The following is a 21,896-nucleotide window of genomic DNA, read 5'->3' as shown; positions in this document are numbered from 1 at the left end:
ATCAGCGGATTTTAGGAAGAAAGCTTTCCCTCTCTTTTCCTCCCCGTCAGCGTGGTCCCCACGCCAGCCCACAGACAAACCAGCTCCATCAGAGTGGCTGGCCACATGCAGCGTTGGGGACGCTCGTCATTAGTCCCTTTCTTGAGATGTAAATAAAGAGAGGTGTCATGGAGGCAATCTCTGGGCCGGGGAGGGGAAGGGGGAAGGGGGAGCTGGGAAACGGGGGGTGGGGGGGAGAGACACTGAGAGTATTTCCCAGCTCAGAGGATGGCCTTGACAAGGTACAGCAAGCCTCACCTGGCTTTCCTGCCTAAGCCGTGCTCACGGGGAGATGTCCTGTGACGTGTCCCTTCAGCACGTGACCCGTGGCGGTGGGTGTGGACGTGCTGGAATCGCAGGAAGTGGTTTGCATGGGTTCGGACCACTCCGGGCTGCGTGCTGTGCATTGACTGCAGCTGGAATTTGAGTCTCTTTAATAGAAAAAAGCCATCTGATAGTTCTAATCACTTTTACATTGATAAATGGATCCTTTTAAATAAAAGAAACCATTAAGAATGACTGTTGAGCAGCACATGAGGAAATGAGATGTTCTACCTCACTGGAAAATTCTTGGTAAACATGCAAACAGAGGCACACATTAAGGGAAGACTGCGGAGGTAAAATGGCCTGGTGTGCTGGCCTCAGGCAGGGAGTGGGCGTTCTGTGCGGCATGCACTGGCCGGAAGGCGTCCTTGTGCTCCGCGGGAAACGGGAAAACGGGATTAACTGGAGCCTCTGAGGCCTTATTCCAGGCAGTCAGTTCTCGTGTGGCCCACAGCACTCCTGGTCGCATAGCCAAGAACCGTGGTCGGCAAACTGCGGCTCATGAGCCACTTGCGGCTCTTCGGGGGACATGGGGAAGCTTAGGGCTGTGGCAACCATCCAACATCCACTTAGTCCAGTGGTCGGCAAACTGCAGCTCGTGAGCCACATGTGGCTCTTTGGCCCCTTGAGTGTGGCTCTTCCACAAAATGCCACAGCCTGGCGAGTCTATTTTGAAGACGTGGCGTTAGAAGTTTAAGTTTAAAAAATGTGGCTCTCCAAAGAAATTTCAATGGTTGTCCTGTTGATACTTGGCTCTGTGGACTGATGAGTTTGTGGACCGCTGGCCTAGAACACGGAAACCTGTGTCCACATAAGACCGCACCCCAGCATTCACAGCCGCTGATGGCCCCAAACGGGCAACAGCTCACATGTGTTTCCAAAGGCGGACACGGTGGGCGCCATGCCGCAGTGGACAAAGCCAGGTGGGCACTGCTCGTGTGTCCCGGCTCTTGAAACACAAGCCTCATTTCTTTGTGTTTTCATGACGCGGGTCCCAGCCAGCCAGAGAGATGTTCGAGGGAGCATTAGGTGTCTCGATGCAACAGCTTCAAACGAACGTGCGGACGGAAACTCCGAAGGCTTCTTCCTGATCTCTTTCCCACCGGAAAAGTCCCCCTTTCTCAGCCCGGTGTGTCTGTGATGACCAGGCACTTTGACTCGAGGACGTGTGGCCGCGGAGCCTGGGGGCCTGGCCGGTGACAGTGCGGGCGGCACGTGCTGCCATCGGACTTGCCCTGAGCGGCTCCTGCCCGGCAGGCACTTTCCCCAGGAACCCCCCCCACCCCCCCCTCCACACACACACCCCGGTAATAATCTGCCGCTGTAATTGCTGTGGAAAAGGGAAATCCTCGGGAGAATTTACATCTAATCATTTATTTATAAATCTGTGGATGGCACTCTGCAGAAGACGCATCGGGGGTCAACGCGGTGCTCAAAACAGTTGGGTGGTGTTTACATTCCGCAGTGTGTTTTTTTAATGGCACCTCCAGCCCCCGCCGCCACCAAAGAGCCGCATTCGGCCAGCTGGGCGGCTCTGTGCCGTCCCGGGGCCCGGGCACTTCATTACCAACGCCGCGGCCCAGCCCGTCCCCTCTGCATTCGCTGAAATATGCATGTTTTTCCTTCTCATTAATTCAGTCTACATACAATTAATTTCTGCCTATTAATAAACCCCTTGGTGTTAGTGACAGCTCGCGGAGCCACTTCACCCCTGGCAAGGGGTGCGTCCTTGCCACTGCCCACCCCTCGGCTGCATCCTGATGGCTGTGTTTATGGGGTGGGAGGGGGTGCCGGCCGGAACCCGCTCGGGGAGGAAATGGTAATCATTTGGTGCTGGGCTGGCTGCGGGGGCAGGGACACAGTAATTGGCTCCTCTCGGACGTGGCGTAGACTGCGGGGCGGCCCAGCGCCCGGGGTCGCAGGCCTGGGGGTTGGCGGGGGCCTGTGTGGGAGGCGGACCAGCTTCCCGTCCCTGCAGCTCTCCTCCGCGCCACTCTGGACACCCTTCCAAGGACATCTGTGTGTCTGCAACCTCATTGCTTTCTTTCAAGCATCTGGTTAGGTCTGTGCACGAAAGCCGGCGGAGGTGCGTGTGGCAGCCGCTCCTGTGGGTCCCGATCCGGGGAAATAGCGGTCAGCAGGACGGAGGCTCCCAGGCAGGGAGGGCCCCCTCTCCGTGTCACTCTGTCCTTGTCCTCCTCTGCCAGGGGCCAGGGCTGTGCCTCCGGAAACTGGCTCCGGGCAGCACCTGCCCTGCTCAGCCTTGTTAGATGCACCCCCACCCAGCCCCGTGGAAGTGACGGTGTTCTTTGCTGGTGGGGCTTTGCTCCTGGGAGTGCCTGGGACTGAAGAGATGCCGGGAGAGCCCAGCTCCCGGAGGCCGGGCGGGCGGGCGGGCGGGCGGGCACCTCCCCGGCCTGCGGTGACGTCACCCTCCGGGTTGAAAAGCGGGTCTGGGCTGGCAGCTAAGGCCTCATTGAAGAGGACAAATGCTTTCTGCTGCTTGTAATCCGCCTCTTGCAAATACGAGTGCTCTGGAAAGGAGATTTATTTTAATAACGTCTCGGTGTTGTTCCGTAGTCAGCGTTGTTTTATGGCCCACATCCTCGCCAGAAAGCACATTTTAAGAGTTCCAATTCAAAATTAAATATGACCTCAGTGTTTTAAAACACAGTTACATTAACTGTCCGTTTCATAGTCGCTTAAGACTTTCTTGGCCACGAACGTGCAGTCAGCGCGCTTGTCTGATGTGAAACGCAGGGTCTGCAGCTCGGCTCGCGGCTAACGCGTTCCAGCTGGCCGGCGGGAGCCGTCCGGGCCGCGCCCCGGAGGCCGTTCCCGGGAACCCGCGGAGCCGCCTGGGCCACGCTTTCCTTTCCAAACGCCATCGTGTTTGATAATAGGGAGTATCTATTATTTATTTAGAACTGTACAAACCAATTTACAAGACAGGTAATTTAGTGGCGGGATGACTTATTAATGAGCCCCGTACACAAGTTAATGGGGTCAGTCCTCATGTATTACACGCCTTTCAAAGAAAAGAGGCAGTGTCTTCAGAAAATCGTTATTATTTTAACATTGAAATTAGGATCTATTCCCTTGCTAAGACAAGAAGTAATTTTTTTTTTTTTTCTGGATCGCATCTTGGCGAAGCCATCCCGAAGCCATGCAGAGAGCAACGCGGTCAAGTACGCCCGGTACCAAAAGTTCCTTTTCACGGTGTGGGCTCAAAGAAGGTAGAACCTTCCGGAATGAAGAAGGCACGGGAGACGGCGTGACTGTGGGAAGGGCGGGGGAGAGGTGGGTGTTCCTGGCTCAGGTGGGCCCAGGCCCCCCTGCCCTGAGCTTGGCATCTGGCATGTTCTGCCCAGAGCTTCAGTGGGCACAGAGGGGCTTCCTTCTCATGGTCTCCAGTGCCCCAGGAGTCCAGGGTGCCCTCCATGTGCCACAGGTGGCAGTTGAGGGAGACTCCTTTCCTCTGTGAAGCACCCAGGCCCCCCTCGAAAGGCAGGGGAACCTGACAGAGGAAGGAGGAGGGCCCGGGGCGAATCTGTGTGTAGCCTCTGGATTCCATCGACCTGGCCCGGTCAGAGCAGGAGGGTCAGGCTCACGCATGTGCTGTTGGTTTGGAGGTTCTTCTTCTGAATCCTCTCAGGTACCAGGAGTCGAAATCGACAGCAGGAAGGAAGGCCAACAAGTCCTGGGTCTGCCGTCGGAAGGCCTTCCAGGCTTTGCTCGAGGGTCCTAGCCCCTTCCCCGACCTCAGAAACCCCGTGCCGCGGCCTCGGCTGCCAACCCTGGGGAGACCGGGAAACGTGGCTTTCCCCGCTTAGAAAACCTTTGTGGGCGTCCTTCCCCCGGGGAACGGTTTTCAGCAGATCATTCATTGGGAAAATGGAATCTGAAATACAGGTGTTTCCACTGTGCAGCTGCGGGCCCTGTCACCCCAGTGCCTCTCGTCTGCTCATTCCCTCTGCAGGCACCAGGCGCCCTGCCGTGCCACACAGGACCTGGGGCTGGCTCTCAGGTTCGGGGCCAGCTCGGTGACATTGTGGGCCCTCCATTCAGTTACCAGAGCAGCCCTCGTAGGAACCCATCCACCTGACTTCCTGCTGGAAGCAGCCAATTAATGATTCTCTCTCATCATTGATGTTTCCACCTCTCCCTCCCTTTTGCTTCATCTCTAAATCAATTAAATATACATACACACATATATATTTTATTTATTTATTTATTTACTTACTTACTTACTTATTTTAAATCAGTAGAAACATATCCTCGAGTGAGGATAAAAAAGAAAAGACTAGGTCATGTGACCGTATGTAATTCTCATGAGAAGGGCTGACCACTTGTTTCCATTTAAAGAAAGATGAGCAAGAGTTGTCCGCTCCATGGAAATGGGCTGGGGACTCAGACTTCTGGGCAGATCCTGTGCCTCACGTGCATTGGTTAAGTTATTCCATAACCTCTGACCTCTGCTAAAACTTAGAGATAATAACACCTCCCTCAAGGGTTATTGGGAGGAATGAATATAGAGCACATTTTCAGTTATAAGGTTGGCACAGGCCGGGCGCTCAATAAATGGCAGCTATGAAATTTTACACCAGGTTTACGTCGAGTTGTTTCCATGCAGTTGATCCTCAGCATTACTCATTGGATCCCACCTTTCCAAAGTGCCGTGGAGGGGTGACAGCGAGTCTTTCTCTCCACGGGGCCTTGGTGGTCCGTTGCCTTGACGGCGGCTGATGTTGGCTGTGTTACAGAGAGTCAGGATGGTAAATTGGGAGGTAGGAAACCAGCCATCTTTGATCACTGCATGCCCTGGGATTTTCCCATTCTGGTGCCCCTTATTTTTTCTCTTACTACTTGTTCATTGTAGAAAGCAAAGCCCCTCTCTCTGGTGTTTCAGTCCTTCTCGGTCCCTAAAATCAGGCCCTTGCTTAAAACCCATGTCCTCTTCTCCTTGGGTGTCCTTGCAAAATTTGAATGGCACGGGGAAATTGGTCGCATGTAATGACCTTCTGCTCGACCGTCCTGCCTTTGGGCACAGACATTGATTTTCCTGATCTTGGCATGGGAAGGAAAGGGTCTGTCCCTCTCTGTCCCCCGCCCCCACCCCACGCCTGCAGTAGCACACACCCTCAGCGCACGGAGCAGGCCGCACAGGGGCTCCGAGGGCATGAGAAGGGACAGCTGCAGACTGTGGAGGAGGGTGCTCAGAGCAAGTGGCTGCCGCTTGGGACCGTGTGCGTTATAGAGTCAGCCTGAAAGATGCTCCATTTGAAATGCCCACCCACTATGAAATATCTGAGATTCTCATTTTGAAAGAATGTGTCCTTTCTTTTCTGGGAGTGGGAAGGAGATTTATGGAATCATACCAAGTTACCTAGCCCCAGAGATCCTGGTATGGGGGGCAGGGGGGGGCTCCCTTTGGGGGAATACACATAATTTGATGAGAGTGATGGGATGATTCCTTAAAAGTTTTATTTCTACAGCTATTTTTCAAGAAGTGAGCTAATTATTGACATAATTGTAATAAATAGACTTAAGCAGCAATTTGATTAGGACTTCTTATTCCTGTTGTATGTTTGCTCCTTCTTTTAACTACTCATTCCTAATATGTCCAAGCATGTTATTTATAAGAAGCTAAATCGCGCCAGGAAAGAGGAATGTGCCTCTCACGCATGTGAGGAGACGCTGAAATGCTGCTTTGTTCGTGGCTTCAGTGGAGAAGAGCAGCGGCAGCGTGGACATGAGGCTGTTTGAACTCTCTATTTGCCGCATTTACAATATTAATAACTGCATTTCTACAAGTTGTCATATCGAGTAAAAGATCTTCATTCCGGGCTGTCTTTGGGGGCCGAGCTGAGGCTGGATGCATGCATTTAATAAATTGTAGTCTCAAGTAGTCATTTTTGTAAATAATTAGTTTCAGTGAAAGAATAAGTTAGCATATTGTATGCATCTAATGTTGCAAATGTACATACAGCAAACTTTGCTATTAATCAACAGTCAGGCACCGCAAGTGGGGTCTCATACATAATGAATTGTGCTTAAGCCTCATGGGTTTCTTGATAGAAAAATAAAAGAAAACACAAGTGTGGTAAGCTTTTGAATAAAATTTAACTAGATTGCCCTGCATCCTGTAATTGTTTTGCAGTCATTAGGGACTTGATAATTCATCTATAGTTTTGGGGTGTTTTTATCTTCATCTGCCAAACAGTGGAGATTTTTAATGATATGCTAAAGTGTTGCTAAAATACAGTTTTTCTTTTCATAATTTGAACACTTACGGGAGAAAGTAAATAGGCTTTTTTTTTTTTTTAAGGCATTCTGGTCTGCCAAGTATATTGTTTAAACTGTCTTCTAAAAATGCTTTATTATTGCTGGAGTATTTTTAAGAATTAATTGTTTTTAAAAAGAAAAGAGATATATAGTTCTTATCACAGGTACTTTCTATGGGGAGAAATTGGAAATTTACATTAAAATGGACCCTGTGTTTTCGATGGGTGTTTTAAAATACCGCCTTAAATTCCTCCGTGGGCTTGTTGAGGTTCTGACATTAGTTTGCAGCCCAAAGAGGAAGGTCTTAGGGTGTACATCAAAAACTGACTCCCAATGTGAGCAGCGAACCTACAACCACCCAGAAAGGGGTAGTGGGGGCCCAGCTTGAGTTTAAACCATCTCCTGTCATGGACGTTGGCGCCTGGACCATCGGTGGCCGTGGTGCCCCTGGTGGGGGCGCTGCCTGGCTCCCCGGGGAGACGTGGACTTGGACGTGGAGGTTAAGCGAGCGTGGGCCTCAGGGCCCCTCGGGTCTGGGATTTCAGGGCTGTGGGGTCGGGAGCCGAAGGGCCTCCTCTGTGATCGGAGCGGTCGTCAGCCACTCCCGGGACCGTCACACCACGGCCCGCTCAGGGACAAGCCGGGCGAGGCTGGAGGAGAGGGCAGGGCCGAGAATAAATTTCATTTTACTGTAGAAATGGAAATTTGTGTCATGGCTCTAAAAATCCGGTTTTATGTGTGTGTTTAATGTCATTCGTTTTAAATGTAGTACCATAAATCCTGGCTCCGGAATCAAAGCTGCTTAATTACATTTCACCCATGAATAGTAATCTAATGCCGATGGAGAAAGAGTTAAAAAGGAGAGCCGCCGAGTGAAGCCGGGGTTGAGGTCTTTAGCACAAGCATAAAAAATCAATTTCAGATGAATTTCACTATAAAAATTCTCCCCATGTCCTTTTAGGGTGGGAAACGCCAGGAAACCCAGCTCGCATGTCAGTTCCCTGAGCGGGAGCGGGCGCGGCCACCGGGGTGGGCATTGCTGTGGGGTGCCCGAGCGTACCCCCCAACGTGCCCTGTGTCATGGGGGTGTGAGTCCAGAGACCTGAGTCTGGACACAGAGGAGGAGGCCGGTGGGCACGGAACCCCACCTCTCGGAGGAAGACGCCCGTCTCCCGTAACTCCCGCCCCCTCGCCGAGGAACCCTCAGTCTGTGCCCCCGAACGAGCACGCGGCGACCGAAACACGGAGCGTGCCGTCCGGCTGGTGGCAGGCGGCGGGCGGGCGGGGAGCACCGTCCCTGCTTCCACAGCGTTTCTGGAGAAGGCTTTGGGCAGCGCGCACTGGCGACCTGACAGATGACACAGAGGCAAACACACCCGTCCGTCCGAGAGGGCCTGGCAGCCCGGCCCTTGAGACGCTTCTGTGCTGTCGCCATGGCTCTGTCACAGCTCGCTCCTGGCTCGGCACGGGTGCTCAGAGCCCCAAACAGAAGTGTCGAGTCCTGGGACCCCCCTCCTTCCTAGGAGCCACCCCTTGTTTTCAAAGATGCCGTGTCTCTTAAAGCAGAAGGTAGACACGTGGGTGAGAAAGCTCCCGGGTCTCGGCCTGTGCTGCCCTCGCCTGTGGCACCGCTGGTGGAGACGTGGGTGCTCCTGGCGTGGCTAGCCTAGACCCGCTTCCGGGCGGCAGTGTTTCCTGCTTGCTCCTCGGCAGGGTGGAGGAGGGCTGGAGCATGATTAACCTCCTGCTATCACTTTTGCAGCCCCCCCGAGGCCCCCGCCCGTCCTGAGCCGCCCGGCCGGCCCGCGGAGACGGTGAAGCCCCTGACGGAGTGCGCGGCCTGGCTGCACGCCTACTTCCAGGAGCCCGCGGCCCTCCGGGAGCTGCCCCTGCCTGCGCTGCACCACCCCGTCTTCCTGCAAGGTCAGTGCCCTGCCGCCACGGTGCTGCCGTCGTGGGGCGGCCACCTTAGCCGTCACTCCGTCACAGCTCGTGTCACGGACCGGACCAGCTCCATGCGCGTCGGCCCTCTGCCCGGGCGGCACGCGGCCCGCTGGTGGGACAGAGCGCACGGGCCCCGCGGCTCCCGGCGGCTCTGTTGGTCTTGGCACGTGGTCCCGTCGTTCTTGGCACGGGCAGCGAGCATGATGCATGCCGGCCGACTCGGGGCTCTCGCGGGCGGAAAGGCTTAAGCAGGAATCCATCTGAGCGGCAGTAAACTTCTCAATGAGCTCATTGTGAACTTGAACTGTCTTCCGGCCAACAGCACAGGAAACGGGGCTCGGAGGTGGACACACGGCCACTGCCGTGGAGCCAGTGGCTGACACTCACCTCAGCGCAGGTAGCGGCGGAGTCTGGCCGGGTGAGTTCTCACCTTCACGTCTCGAACTCGCCGTGGTTAGACGTCACACTTTTAAGGCGCCGAGAACGCGTCCCCTCGGCGGAGTGCGCCGGAGGCACAGCAGCCGGCGGTAATCCCACTGCGCTTTCCCGCTGCCTCTGTGAGCTCCTGTTTGGAGTCTTCCTGCGGCAGCTAAGGCCTTCTGGACACAGATGCTCACAGGTGTATTTTGCATGGAGACTTCTGTAGTCGTTTGGATATAATGAGCATTTACACAGATGTGTATGTGCGGAGGCATGCACCCGTGTGCTTAGGGAATCACCCTGAGGTCTCGGGTAGGATACATTTAGAGCAGTCTTGAACCTGAAAATGGAATGTACCATGCAAGTGTAATGGCGTTCTAGTTGCTACTGTGATTTTCAGCAAAAGCGAACTTGAAAACGGAGCCGTGTTTATAGGGAGGCGGGTAGCGAAACCCCCGGCAGGCTGAGCTGGCGCGCGAGTTGACTGACAGTCCCCAGAGAAGACCTTGAACGTCCTTGCCCACAATGAGCTGGGCTGGGAAGTTCCGAGAACAGGTGCCTGGCAGCCCAGGTCCTCTAGACCCGTGGTTGCCAAACTGCGGCTCATGAGCCACATATGCTTCTTTGGCCCCTTGAGGGTGGCTCTTCCACAAAATACCACGGCCTGGGCTTGTCTATGTTGAAGAAGTGGCGTTAGAAGAAGTTTAAGTATAAAAAACGTGGCTCTCCAAAGCAGTGTCCATCGTTGTGCTGTTGATATTCGGCTAGGCGGATTAATGACTTTGCCGACCAAGGCCCTAGACCAGTGGTTCTCAACGTTTCTATTGGCGAGACGCACAGGTTGAGAACCGCTAGCGGGGTCGCCTAACACCATCAGAAAGCACTTAGGTACTTACATTACGATTCATTAACAGTAGCAAGGAAAATAATGTTATGGCTGGGGGTCACCGCAGCAAGAGGAGCTGGATTAAAGGGCCGTGGCATTAGGAAGCGAGAACCGCTGATCTGATGTGGCCTTAGCAGCGGAGGCAGAAGCAGGAGCAGCTGGGGTCACGGGTGGTGCCTGGCCCAGCGTGCGGTCTCACCGTGACGTCCAGGAGCGCAGCCCGCAGCCCGGCAGGCCGGCTTCCCGTTTGGAACGTGCGCAGAAGCTTCTTTTTGTTCGGAGCCCCCTGCCCACGAGACCCTCCGGCTCCCAGCCTGCCGGGGCCAGGAAGACGGGCAGCAGGCTGCTACCCCAGCCTTCCTGCTCCCCTGCCAGCCCAGGCGGGTGCCCCCCTTCGAGGGCCCGGCCCTGTGCCGGGGACACCCCTCCCGGCGGCCCCAAGGGATGCTGGGCCCTCGAGCGGCCCTCCCAGTGCCATCTTGCACACGATGGTTTTCAACAGATGAGGTCTCAAGTTTTCTTTTCCAAGTGACGGCAATGTTCCCTCTTAACTGAAATACCTAACACTTTAATAATTCCTTCGTCACAGCTATTAGCCTGTAGCTATGAAATCGGTGGCATGACAGTAGTAAAACCTGCATTTTTTAAACCTGCCGGGGACAGCCTCCAGCACGGAGCCTCGGAAGGCTTCTCAGGTTCCCGGGGCTCCGAGAACCCCTTTCCCAAAGGCCTCTCCCCAAATTCCCGCCAGAGACCTCAGGAGAGGCCCCGTCAGGGCGCTCAGCTACCCTCCCGCTGTCCTGGGGGGCCCCAGAGCCCAGGGCCTTCCAGGGGAGGCTGTAGGGCCTGGGAGCTGGGGACTGTTCCAGGAAGGGAGCCGCCTTACCTCCATCCTCACCAAGAGAGCCTTCACCCAGAAGCCCAGCCCGGGTGCCCGGCAGGGCAGCCCTCCAGCCCTGGCACCCTCAGCCGGCGGCAGCCCCTCTGCCTGGCTGTCCCTCACGTATGGAAATGCCACCAGCACAGTAATTGCACAGCAAGCCATGAAGGTTCCTGTTGAAAATAAAAGCCAGCCTGCTCACATTATGCGTTTACCACAGTCATCTGCCGCGCCTGCCTCCCGAGCTGGGTTATTCCACCTCCAGGGAGCTGGGGCCGTTTCTGCCCGGCAGGAAATGGAATTCGCATTGTCACTTCAACCATTTTTCACTGGAAGTGGGCTTTGGAAAATGGGTATTTTCTATCAGGTCTGTATTTTAAAGTAAAAACAGACTTTTTCACTTAAATATGCTTTAAAAATTTTTTATTCCCACCGTAGTCATTAGACGGACCTGCACTGCTTGCTTCCGAAGCAAATGTTTGATATTTTTGTTGTCATGGAGTGCCGTATACTCACCGCTCACGGGCACTGTTGTTCATGTGTTTTGCTATCATTCTGGCAATAGCAAATAGAATTCTCTCTGTGACCTAGGTTTATAGAGAAAATATTGTAGTGAAAATTTCATGGAATTACACTCCAAGTTACCTAGATGTGAAATGTGTGGATATTTCTATAAAATTCATGGCAATAAAGCTGTGGAACTCTTTGTAGGAGCCAAAAGCGTAAAAACGATTACTTAATGTAAATGCCATATCACACGATTCTTACCCTTATGTTCAAAGGGACTCAGAATGTGAGACTCACAAGCACATGCCCCATCAAAGGTCACGTGTCACATGCCGGGAGGAGAGGTCGGGCTCTCACCTGGAGGAGGGGGAGGCTGAGGCGTGGGTGCAGCTGGGGCACCGGGCGGTGTCTCCGTGCCAACAACACTCTCCTAGACCAGCCCAGGGAAGCGTGAAGGAGGGGAAAAGGGAGTCTGTGTAAGCCCTCCACACATCCCTCTGCCACTTACGTGTGGATCTGCTTTTGTGCTGCCTCCCGAATGCCAGAGCAGGTCCTGAGCGTGTTTTGGGAAATGGTGTCCCTGCTGAGCGCTGCCCCTCGGCAAGCATGACTCTACCCAGCATCTCCGTTCCTACGACAACTACTTTCTCTTTCTTTTCTCGAGCACGGCCGTTCCTTGGGACACAGAATGCATCCTATGTGCAGAGGAGGCCCGCTCCCGGCCTGGGTGGGCTCGCCTTGTCTGCTTCCTTAAAAGACGCACATCCCTGCCCGGCTGGGCTGCGCCCGTGCCCGCGCCCGTGCCCGCAGCCAGCACAGTTCTCAGCCGGCGAGGGAGCTTGGCCGAGACACACACTCCTCATAGGGAATTTGCATCCCTCTCTCCTAGAATAAGATATGCAAGAACCAACATAAATGGAGCAGCCGCCCCGCTTTCTTCCCGAGGACGGGCCTTTGATGTTCAAGAGGAGCCCCTATTAAAGCGGCCTCGCAGGCTGCAGGCCGGCCTGTTTGTGGCAGACGTAAAGCGGCACACATCTAGCTGGGTGCGATGGCGCCATTAGTTTGTGAGTCGCATCCTTGAAAATAACTGCGGAGGAGCCAAATCAGTTTAAAAGAAGATAACAAAATGGTTTAAGCTACTTAGGTTGAATGCCAATTATATTTTAATATTCAGCCGAGCATATTTTACTCAGAAAAAAGGCCACATTGACGCATGCATAACTCACGGCGCGTCGGCCAGCTGTGCTGCTCTCCTCCCCGAGTCACTTTGTGCATCTGAGCAGCATGGTAATTTAGTGGAGAACTACCTGAGTGATGGCATTTTCAATGAGCAGGTAATCTACAGAGAATTTTTATATGGTTATGAGTTCTGTGCTTCAGCCCGGCAACACAAAAATACATCAAGACCAATTACGGTATCAACTTTCAGTGTGGTACCCTCGCCACGCAAGTGCATGTATTTCTGCCCCAGGCATTTCAAATTGCATCTAATTTGAAATCTTTGGGGTTTTAATTAAATTTCAGAATATATGGAATTCTTCATTAGTACCTGCTCTGAATAGCAGATGATCCCTCTCTCCGTCTCTCGTTAAAGAAGTAGGCTGTGGTTAGTCGCTTGTTCAGAGGCTGTTCGTTTGTGGGGTCTGGGTATTGGAACAGAAATAGTGAAATGCAAAATAATATCAAAAAGATTATTAGTCCGGGGAGAGTCTCTTGATTTGTATTTTAATGGAATTTTACATTTCTCTTAATGATTTGCAAATTGTCCTCTGATTATAAGATGCATTAAGCTTTTCATTTTAATGGCAAAGACACAGCCATTAGCAGAATCTTTTTTTTCCCCCCTCTGTCTTCTTTTCAGAGTGCTTCCCTGCAGCAGATAAATATTGAAACCATTAACACCTTTTGATGTCCGTCACAGCCTGCATCCTGGCGCCACGTGCTGTCCGCCGTCCGCCGTGGTTTCGCCGTGTTGGCACCTGGCTGGGGGGGTGGGTCCCTGGCTCTCTTCTTCCCTGGCCGTGTATTGTTTTCTAGAAGATAGGATTCATTTTTTTTAATGTGTGTGTGTGTGTGTGTGTGTGTGTGTGTTTTATTACTGATTTGAGAGAGAGAGAGAGAGAGAGAGAGAGAGAGGAAAGGAGAGGGAGAGAGAGAAACAGCTAATGGCTGCCTCATTTACATATCCCAACCTGGGATCGAGCCGGCAACCTAGGCATGTGCCCTGACTGGTCATCGAACTGGCAGTCCTTCAGGGCACGGGACCACGTCCAGATGACTGAGCCACACCGGCCAGGGCCAGGACTCGTTTTTAAGTTAAAACCGATGCATTGAAATGTTATTCGTGGCCCCATTTGTATTCATCAGAGCGTCTGTGTGAGGGCTGGCAGCGTTCACAGCTCCTGTCTCAGTCTGGTCGGCAAAGCTGGAGGGAGGGCCCTCCCGGCAGTGTGCCTGCGGGGAAATCGGATAAGTCTCACCCTGCACGCCGGATGCTCCTGTGTCCATCCCTGTGAGGTGACCGGGCCATCGTGCTCACCGCGTTAGCCCCCTGACCAAGGCTGACCACAGCCCGACGCCAAGGGCAGGGCACTTGCCTTTGGTTTGACCTTGGTTTCAGGCCAGGGCTTCTCGTCCGCTCAAGGTGTGTGATTCGCATGACCGGAGCCACGAGGAGGGTCGTCTGTCTGCTCCTTCTGCTGACGGTGCTCAGGGAGCTGTCACCTGACCTGTGGCTTGGTGGCAGCTGTGTGCAGCTGTGTGCAGCTGTGTGCAGCTCGGCAGCCTGTGCCAGTGTGTGGCCGGGAGACCGCGGCCGCCTCCCAGGGGAGACAGGTGAGCCCGCACCGCCCCCTCCCCCAGCCGCAGGTTTTCAAAGACATCCTCACTCCGGCCTGCGTGTTTCTAAGCAGCGGTGGTTCTCCGGAGGGACCTGGCCACAGCACTGTTCTGCAAGGTTTTCAGGGAGGAGGCGGGGCTTGCTCCGCACGGCCCTGGGACCTTCCCCGGCAGCTGTCATCTTCGGTGATGTCCGGGGGTCTGCCAGGTGCCACACAGGCATGCCATCTCCGGGCGGGACGCTCCTCTGTGCCGGGGCTGTCCGGTGCGGGGGCCTGGGGAACGGTCTGTACAAGCTCTTGTGCTGCGTGTGGGAGCCAGGCCCGCTCCGCCCGCCTGCGCAGCCTCGGGAAGGAAGCACTCCGTGGCCTTGACCGCTGTGGGCGTCTTATGAGGCGTAGCCATGACGTTTCTAGCACGAGGGACGCATGTTACGGCCTGAGCCCTGGCCGATTCAGCCGCCCTGGCTCCTAAGCATGTCCTTGCTCTGCAGACTAGACACCTAAGGGTGGGGTGACAGGCCAGCCAGGCTCTGCCCCTGGGCACGCGTGGGGTTCCACACGATGCAGTGCCCTTCGCCCGGCCACCTCCCTGAGTCTCAGCCCGAGGCCGCCTCTGCACCCTGCCCCTCCCTGCAGAGGCACCAGCGGCTTCCGGAGCCTGCTGCCTGGAGGGGGGGAGAGGGGCAGGGTGCCACGGCTGCCCCCGCCTGTGCTTCTGCCCTGGTCCCTGCCAGGAGGGAAGGGAACTGACCCACCCCCCTGGCTGGGTAGCCATGTCCCTTCCTTCTCCATGCTTGTCCTGCGTCCTCCTGCCGAGGGCACACGCGGGACCTGTCTCGCGGGGACCGCCTTCGCCCTCCCCTGGGCAGCCCCCCTCGTTGGGATGGGTGAGAACCAGAGTCAGCTGCTCAGAACCCACCGCCACTCCCTCTGAATTCCTCGCCGCCTGCGGCAAAGGCTCAGAGTTGCTGCCGAGATTAATCCCCGAAGAGCCCGGTTTCTCTGCAGAGAAATTAAAGCTCCCGCTCCTTCCCCTGTCCTCTGACGGCTCTGTCAGAGCCCTGGGCCCCTCTGACCGGGAGGCGTTCACGAGGGGGGAGGCTGAGCTCCTTGTTGGTGGGCCCTCAGTTCTCCCAAAACAGACCAGGCTCGGCTCTCAGACCAGCCAGAGCCGCACGGGGGCCTAGGTCAGCGCCCGCCCCGTTAGACTCCTCAGTTTCCCCAGAGATCCAGTCAACCAGGCGGGCGGAGCGTCCTTCCCCGGCCGGCCTGGGGGCGCGCTGGCCAGGGTGAGGAACAGGCTGGTTTTCAGACACAGGAGCCCAGAGGATCCTGGCACAGCTTCTCTCCTCCTCATGGGTGCCGGTGAGGGCTCGCAGGAGGCTTCTGGAAGTTTCTGTCCAGATGCATGGGCGCCCCTGACCGGTCGGGAGAGGGGCAGTGTCAGCACGCGGGGACTGCTGGCATGTGAGCACAGGTCTGACGGCCGTGGTGTATTTAGCATGATCTGCTCCAAGACCGATAGCCAGGGTCCATCTCTGCCGTGTGGCTAAGGCCGCTGGGAAAGACTGGTTGGGTGTGTGAGGCCACCGTGCTGTGCTGACTCTGGCGGGATGCAGGCACATGGTCTGGCAGGCGTTGTAACACTCATTTTAAATACCATCCTCCCCCTTTTCGGTGTTTGGGTCACGGGGTTGTGTCGTGGAGGGAACATGGCCCTGTGCCTCTGACCACAGCGCCCGGGCCAGGAGCGGTGTGTCTGTAAGGGGAGCAGAGCCAGCGAGGGCCCCAAAGCAAGCCGCGGACATGAGTCCGCAGGGGCGGGACCTTCGGCTGGATCCCCACACCCTTTCCCGCGGTCACCCTGTGTGAGGGGGACCCCACACGCCCGCCCTCCTCCCCCGCACCCGTGTGCCTGCGTCTCTCCGGTCGCGTGCTGTTCAGAAAGCGCTCACACCTGTGCTTTGAGCAGAATGACAATTATTTGAGTGGTAGCGGTGCTAATGGATAATTATTCACATTCGTACCAGGACAGTCACAGTTTAATCATTTCTCTGAAGGCTTCCTGAAGTTCGGGCTCCAAGTCCTCGGCATAATTCTCCTGTTAACTAAGTCCGGGCACTCTAATTCCGGGGAGGGGAGCAGGCAGGCGCGGGGCGCGGCTGGCAGAGGTGGTGCCTCCCACGTGGCGCTCCCCCCCCGCGGGCGGCGGCTCCTTCCCACCGCGAACAGTCCAGCCCTCCTGCCAGGAGCCCCAAGACTCTGCTCCGGGCGCCCCTCATCCAGAGCTCGGAGGCCCACACGGCCTGGCCTGGCGACCCCCGGGCCCCCTGTCCTCCCCAGAACTGTCAGGACCCCAAAGAGCTTCGGATCACGAGGGCTGTATCTCCCCACATGTACCATGTGAGAAAGTCAACGGGGGATTTTTTTAAGTGTCTTTCTTTTAAAGCAACACTCTGCTATAAATAGTTATTTATAGCAAAGGAACTATTCTCTAAGACCAACAGCTGTGAGGGCAGTGTGACCTTACCTTACGTGTTTGCCAGCCTCGTGGATGCCTGTGCTTGGATCGGCGTGGGCCCTACCGGGCGGGCACGGCGCTTTCATAGGCCTGCGCCTGGGACCCTCGTGTCTGTCCCCCATTCGACCAGGAGGCTGGGTGGGCGGACAGGTGGCAGGGAAACTTTTGTGGCCAGTGCTGAGGGGTGCTGCGAAGAGGGGACCCCTGCTTGAGGCCCCGCCTTCCAGAGGGAGTGCATGATTTGGGGTTGTTTTTTTTTGCACACGGCTGCCCAGTTGTTCCAGCACCATTTGTTGAAAGACCATCCTTTTCCACTAAATGGCCTTTGCTCCTGGGTTTGTTGGGTCTGTTTCTGTTCTGTTCCATTTTGCTAAGTATCTGTTCTTTCACCAGTACATGCGGTCTTGATCTCTGTCGTTTTATAGAGAGATTCCCGTTTCAGACATTGGAGAGGCTTGCATTCCTGGGACAAAATCCACTTAATTTTAGTGTCGTGTGTGTGTGTGTATGTGTGTGTGTGTGTGTGTGTGTATATATTTGAGCCTAAGCGACTGTTCAACAGGTACTGACCACCAGGTGGTTGGTGATCCTTTTTTATTTCTACATTCTTGATTTTCTGTCAACTATTTCTATCAGTTACTGAGAGAGAAATATTGAAGTCTCCAAGTATATTTATGGATTTGTCTAATTCTCCTCCTAGTTTTTGTCCATTTTTACTTTATTTGAAATTCTTTTGTTAGGTACACAAAAATTTACAGTTGATATGTCATCTTTGTGGGCAGTCTATCAATATGTATTCCTTTATTTAAAAAAAAAATTTTAATTTTATTTTAGAGAGGAAGGGAGAGGGAGAGAGAGATAGCAAGCAACATCCATGATGGGAATGATGGATCAGCTGCCGCCGGTGTGCCCACTCGTGGGGATCGAGCCCATAACCCTGACATGAGCCCGAGATCAGAATGGAACACAGAGCCCCCGATCTGCAGGCCAAGGGTCTATCCACTGAGCCAAACAGCGAGGGCTGTGTATTATTCCTTTTTACCCTGAAAGTTTTATTTACTCTTAACGCTACTTTGTCTGATATTAACTTTTTAGGATTACTGTTTACATGGAATGTTTTACCCATTCTTTTACTTTTAAACCCACCTATTGTATATCTATTATTTGAAGGTTTTTTTTAGAATGCACATACTTGGGATCTTTTTTTAAATTCATTTATCTTTTCATTGGTGTGATTAGACCATTTACATTTAATGTAATTATCTATATGTTTGAATTCAGGTATAAATATAACATTTTTATTTTTATCTTATTTATCTTATTTATTACCTTTTGTTTTTATTACTAGGTAACATTTCGTTTGTTTTTCTGTCTTTTTCTTGGTTTTCATTTCTCTTTCCCTTTTCTATCCTTCCTGTGGGCTATTTTAACACATTTTTGGTATTTTATTTTACTTTATTAGTTATCTGTTAGTTTTGGACTATAGTTATCTCTTGTCCTGGTTTTCCTAGTGGTAGCTCTAGGAACTACATGCTGATTTTTACAGTCTAATTGGAATCAATATTTTACCACCTTATGGTAGTAGAAACTTTTCCACCATAAAGATCCTTTAAGCCCCCTCCTTGAAGTTATAGTGACATATATTTTACATCTACACACGCTGAAAATATTATCTGGTGATGTTATGATTTTACTTTCAACCACCATACATATTTCAAATATTGCAACCAAAAATTCCATTTCATTTCTTCTGCCTTTATTTCTAACTGGAGACCCTGTGCATGGATTCCTGCACAGGTGGAGTCCTTCGGCCTGGCCAGCGATCGGGGCTGATCAGGGAGGGGCCCCTTGTTTAGTCCCGACTGTGGCCGGCCGGCCCCAGGGCATTCCACAGAGCAACGCTCTATCCACTGAGCCACACCGGTTTCTGCTTGTGGGAGGATATTTAACCGCCGAACGTGGTGGCCCCTCCTCCAGAACGGGCTCCACTGCAGCATCCGCTTCTGGGCAGGCTGGAGCTAACGGCGCTGACTCCGAGAGCCGCTTACACTCATTCGTGCCTTTGCTCCCTGCAGGGTTTCCAGGTGCATTTCCAAAAAGCTGTGCTTGATTGCTGAGCGTAGCTTCTTCGAGCTTTTTTTCCCAATCATTGCCTGGCATGTGCAGGGTGAGAGATGGTCTGCCATCGACAGGGAAGCTGGACAGGTTGGGAAAACTGTGCTCTGACATGGCTGCGTCACTGTTTGGTGATACGACGCTTGTACCCGGGAAAGACGGTGCTCGTACCTCGGCGGGGTTCATCAAGGATGCTGGAGAGGGGCCCGGCCCCCAGGCGGCTCTGTGCTGCCGTGGGCTTTCTGTTTATTTTTAATCCTCACCCCGAGGAGGTTATGTTTAGAGCAAGGAAGGGAGCAAGAGAAAGAGAGAGGGAGGAAAAAAAACAAACAAACAAACATTGACTGGTTACCTCTACCAAGGATGGAGCCCTCAGCCTCGGTATGGGCCCTGAGTGTGAATGGAACCCGCAGCCTTTGGGTGGCACGGATGCTGCTCAGCCGCCTGACCGCCCGGCCGGACTATGCTGCAGGTGGTAGCCATTGCACCCACATCTCTCCTCCCGTGTCAGCAGGTTCTCAACGTCCGGGCCGTTCTCCGGGGAGACCCGGCGCACCCTCTCCCCGAGTCACTGCAAACACAGACGCCAGCCGCCCTGTGCTCGGAGGCAGGGCCCAGGCCCTCCGCCCTGCCCGGGGCTGCCCTCCTCAGTCACCGTGGCCGGGCCGCCTCCTGGCCTCGTGCCCTCCGTGTCTCTCAGGTGAGGGCAGCTGCAGCCACAGCGCCAGGAGGAACGGTTGGCTGCAGACGCCCTCCCGGAGCCGGCGCCGGCGCCGTAAACAGGGCTGTTTGCGAAGGACGCTGCCCGCCGCCGGCCTCCGCACGGCGGCCTGCGCTAATGAACCCCGAGCCGCTAATGTGGTTCCTCCAGTTAAATTGATTCATGAATTTTGAAGAGAACATTATCTAATGAATTTTCTTTGAATAGAAAGCAATTAAAAGGACAAATCAGTCTGATTAACCCCAAAGTCACCCTCCTGCCACAAACGGTGTACAGTTTGAAATTATATCACAAGAAACTGGAGCACACTTGCTATCTTTTGCCCTCGCCTAATCCATGCAAATTAATGAACAACAAAGTTAATTTCTTTGATGACCCTCTTCTCGTATCACCTGGATTATGCTGATGTTTAATTTGCTTAATGTTATAATAAAGACCAAACATTTTTTTCCTCCCGGCGACGTGATTATCCTTCCCCTCGGTGAAGAAGCGATTTTTATTATTTAACGTACATGTAAGGGTGTGTTTCCTTTAAGAACCAAATTGCACTTTGCCAGCTAGGGAGGGAGTGTGATTAGTGCCGTCGCGGGCACGGTGGGGGCACTGCTCCTGCCAGCGAATCCTCCCCTTTGTTGGTGCCATGGGGACCTCCTGCCACAGAGGGCTCAGGGCCTTACTGTGGGGACGCAGCTCCCCCCATGTCCAGCCCTCCGAGCCATGCCTGGTGCTCCCAGCCGTGTCCCTGCAGTCAGACAATAGACAGCATCCAGACTGTCCTCTCCGCCCGGGCTTCCTCCCGCAAACTCCGCACAGAGATGCCCTAACACCGGGGGTGTCGGGGGACAGCTCTCGTGTTCACCTGCTCACCCTCAGCACGTGGGGAGCTGCAGGTAAAGCAAGAATGGCGCCCTTTTGTTCTGCAGCCCCGCTCACTGCAGACGCCTGCAGCCAAGGTCACTGCCGATGGGGCCTGCGGTTTGGCATTGAGTCCTGCCGGGCTTCTCTTTCCTTCCGGCCGGAGCAGGACATGACCCAGGCATGCAAATGGGTTCTCTAGGCCGGTGGGCAGGCGGGGCTCCTGTGCTGAGGAGCTGGGCGGCGTGCTCGTTCACAGAGGCCTGTGGCCGAGAGAGCATCCGGCGGGACCGGGGGAGCCGGGAAGAGGCCGCGGCTCTGGGGTGCGTGGTCTGGATCCCCGGAAGGCGCCGGCCACTCTGGGCCCTGAGGCCTGTGCCGGGAGCCCGCGTGCGACCGTGTTTTATTGGGGGCAGCGCCTCTGTCTGTGCTGGTGCGTTTCCGTCTGGGGACGGGCGGCTGTTTGTATCAGAGCCGCGGGAGCCGACTGTCCCCATAACATCGTCTGCGTTCTGCTTCCAGACTCGTTCACCGGGCAGGTGCTGCGGAAGCTGCTGGAGGCCGTGAAGTTCGGAGAAGTGGTGTCTTACCAGCAGTTAGCGGCCCTGGCAGGCCACCCCAAGGCCGCGCGGGCGGTGGGCAGCGCGATGAGAAGCAATCCTGTAAGTCGGGGTGACCGCGGAGATGGGGGTGGTGGCTGGGCCTCGGCACCGCCCTGGGGCCGTGTCACATGATGTGAGCACGTTCCCGGGGCAGCCTGAGCTGCCGGGGGCGGGGGGCGGGGGGGTGGACAGGAAGCATTGGTGACGGGACCTCAGAGAGACGTGGGCAGCACCGTGGGGTCCCCGGTTGTGGGGGGAGGTGATGATGAAGCCCTTCCTCGGGGTGAGAACCACAGGAGCCCCGCGCGGGGAGCACCGGGGACGGGCGGGTGAGGGGCGAGGGGCGAGGAGACCTCCCTTCGTTCACCAGCGGGCGCCCCGGGTGCCATGAGCCCCCTCTCCCAGGCGCTTTCACTGCAGTGAAAGGCCCCCTCCAGTTTCTCACCTTCTAGAAGGCTCTCGTGCCGGGTCCGGCTCCCCAGGGCACCTCCGTCATGAGGTCCAGCCCTCCTGGGCCTGACCACGAGGGATGGCTGGCCTCTGGCCTGGGCTATGGCTGGGTCTGGGCGTGGCTGCCCCCGGTTCCTCCATGTCCTGTCCCTCCCGGGTGTCTGACGATGGGTGTGGCCGAGGGCACACTCACAGACCCTGTGAGGCCGGCTTCTCCAGAGGACGGCCGCGGTGCAGGTGGCTGGGCCTGCCGTGCCCAGAGGACGGAGGCACCTCTGGTCCCCATCAGGTCACACACGGGCCGGCGGCTGTCCAGTCACAGGAAGGAACCAGCACAAGGGAGGGAGAGGCCGTGACGGGGCCTGGGTGTGGCAGGCTGGGCTCCCGGCCTGCCTGATGGCTCAGCCCCCGGAGACCCCACCCGGCTGTATGAGGCCCTGGGATTGTCCCCCTCACGGCCATGCCGGACCAGCGTGACGCTGTCACATCAGCAGCTTCTCCCTG

The 21,896-nt window shown here is 55.0% G+C and overlaps 1 protein-coding gene across 2 annotated transcripts in view; it reads left to right on the top strand.

Moving 5' to 3' along the window:
* The window catches only part of MGMT (O-6-methylguanine-DNA methyltransferase), a 133,265-nt gene that overhangs the window by 103,315 nt on the left and 8,054 nt on the right, over positions 1–21,896 (top strand). For both annotated transcript variants that reach the window (XM_045582187.1, XM_045582188.1), the window contains exons 3-4: positions 8,411–8,571; positions 20,863–21,002. In XM_045582187.1, the coding sequence (XP_045438143.1) occupies positions 8,411–8,571; positions 20,863–21,002 (301 nt within the window). The remainder of the gene's footprint in view (positions 1–8,410; positions 8,572–20,862; positions 21,003–21,896) is intronic.

This window comes from Pipistrellus kuhlii, unplaced genomic scaffold (genome assembly GCF_014108245.1).
Source record: "Pipistrellus kuhlii isolate mPipKuh1 unplaced genomic scaffold, mPipKuh1.p scaffold_m20_p_15, whole genome shotgun sequence".
NCBI lineage: Eukaryota > Metazoa > Chordata > Mammalia > Chiroptera > Vespertilionidae > Pipistrellus > Pipistrellus kuhlii.
The sequence above is the reverse complement of the archived record's forward strand: the minus strand, read 5'-3'. Positions and strand labels throughout refer to the sequence as shown.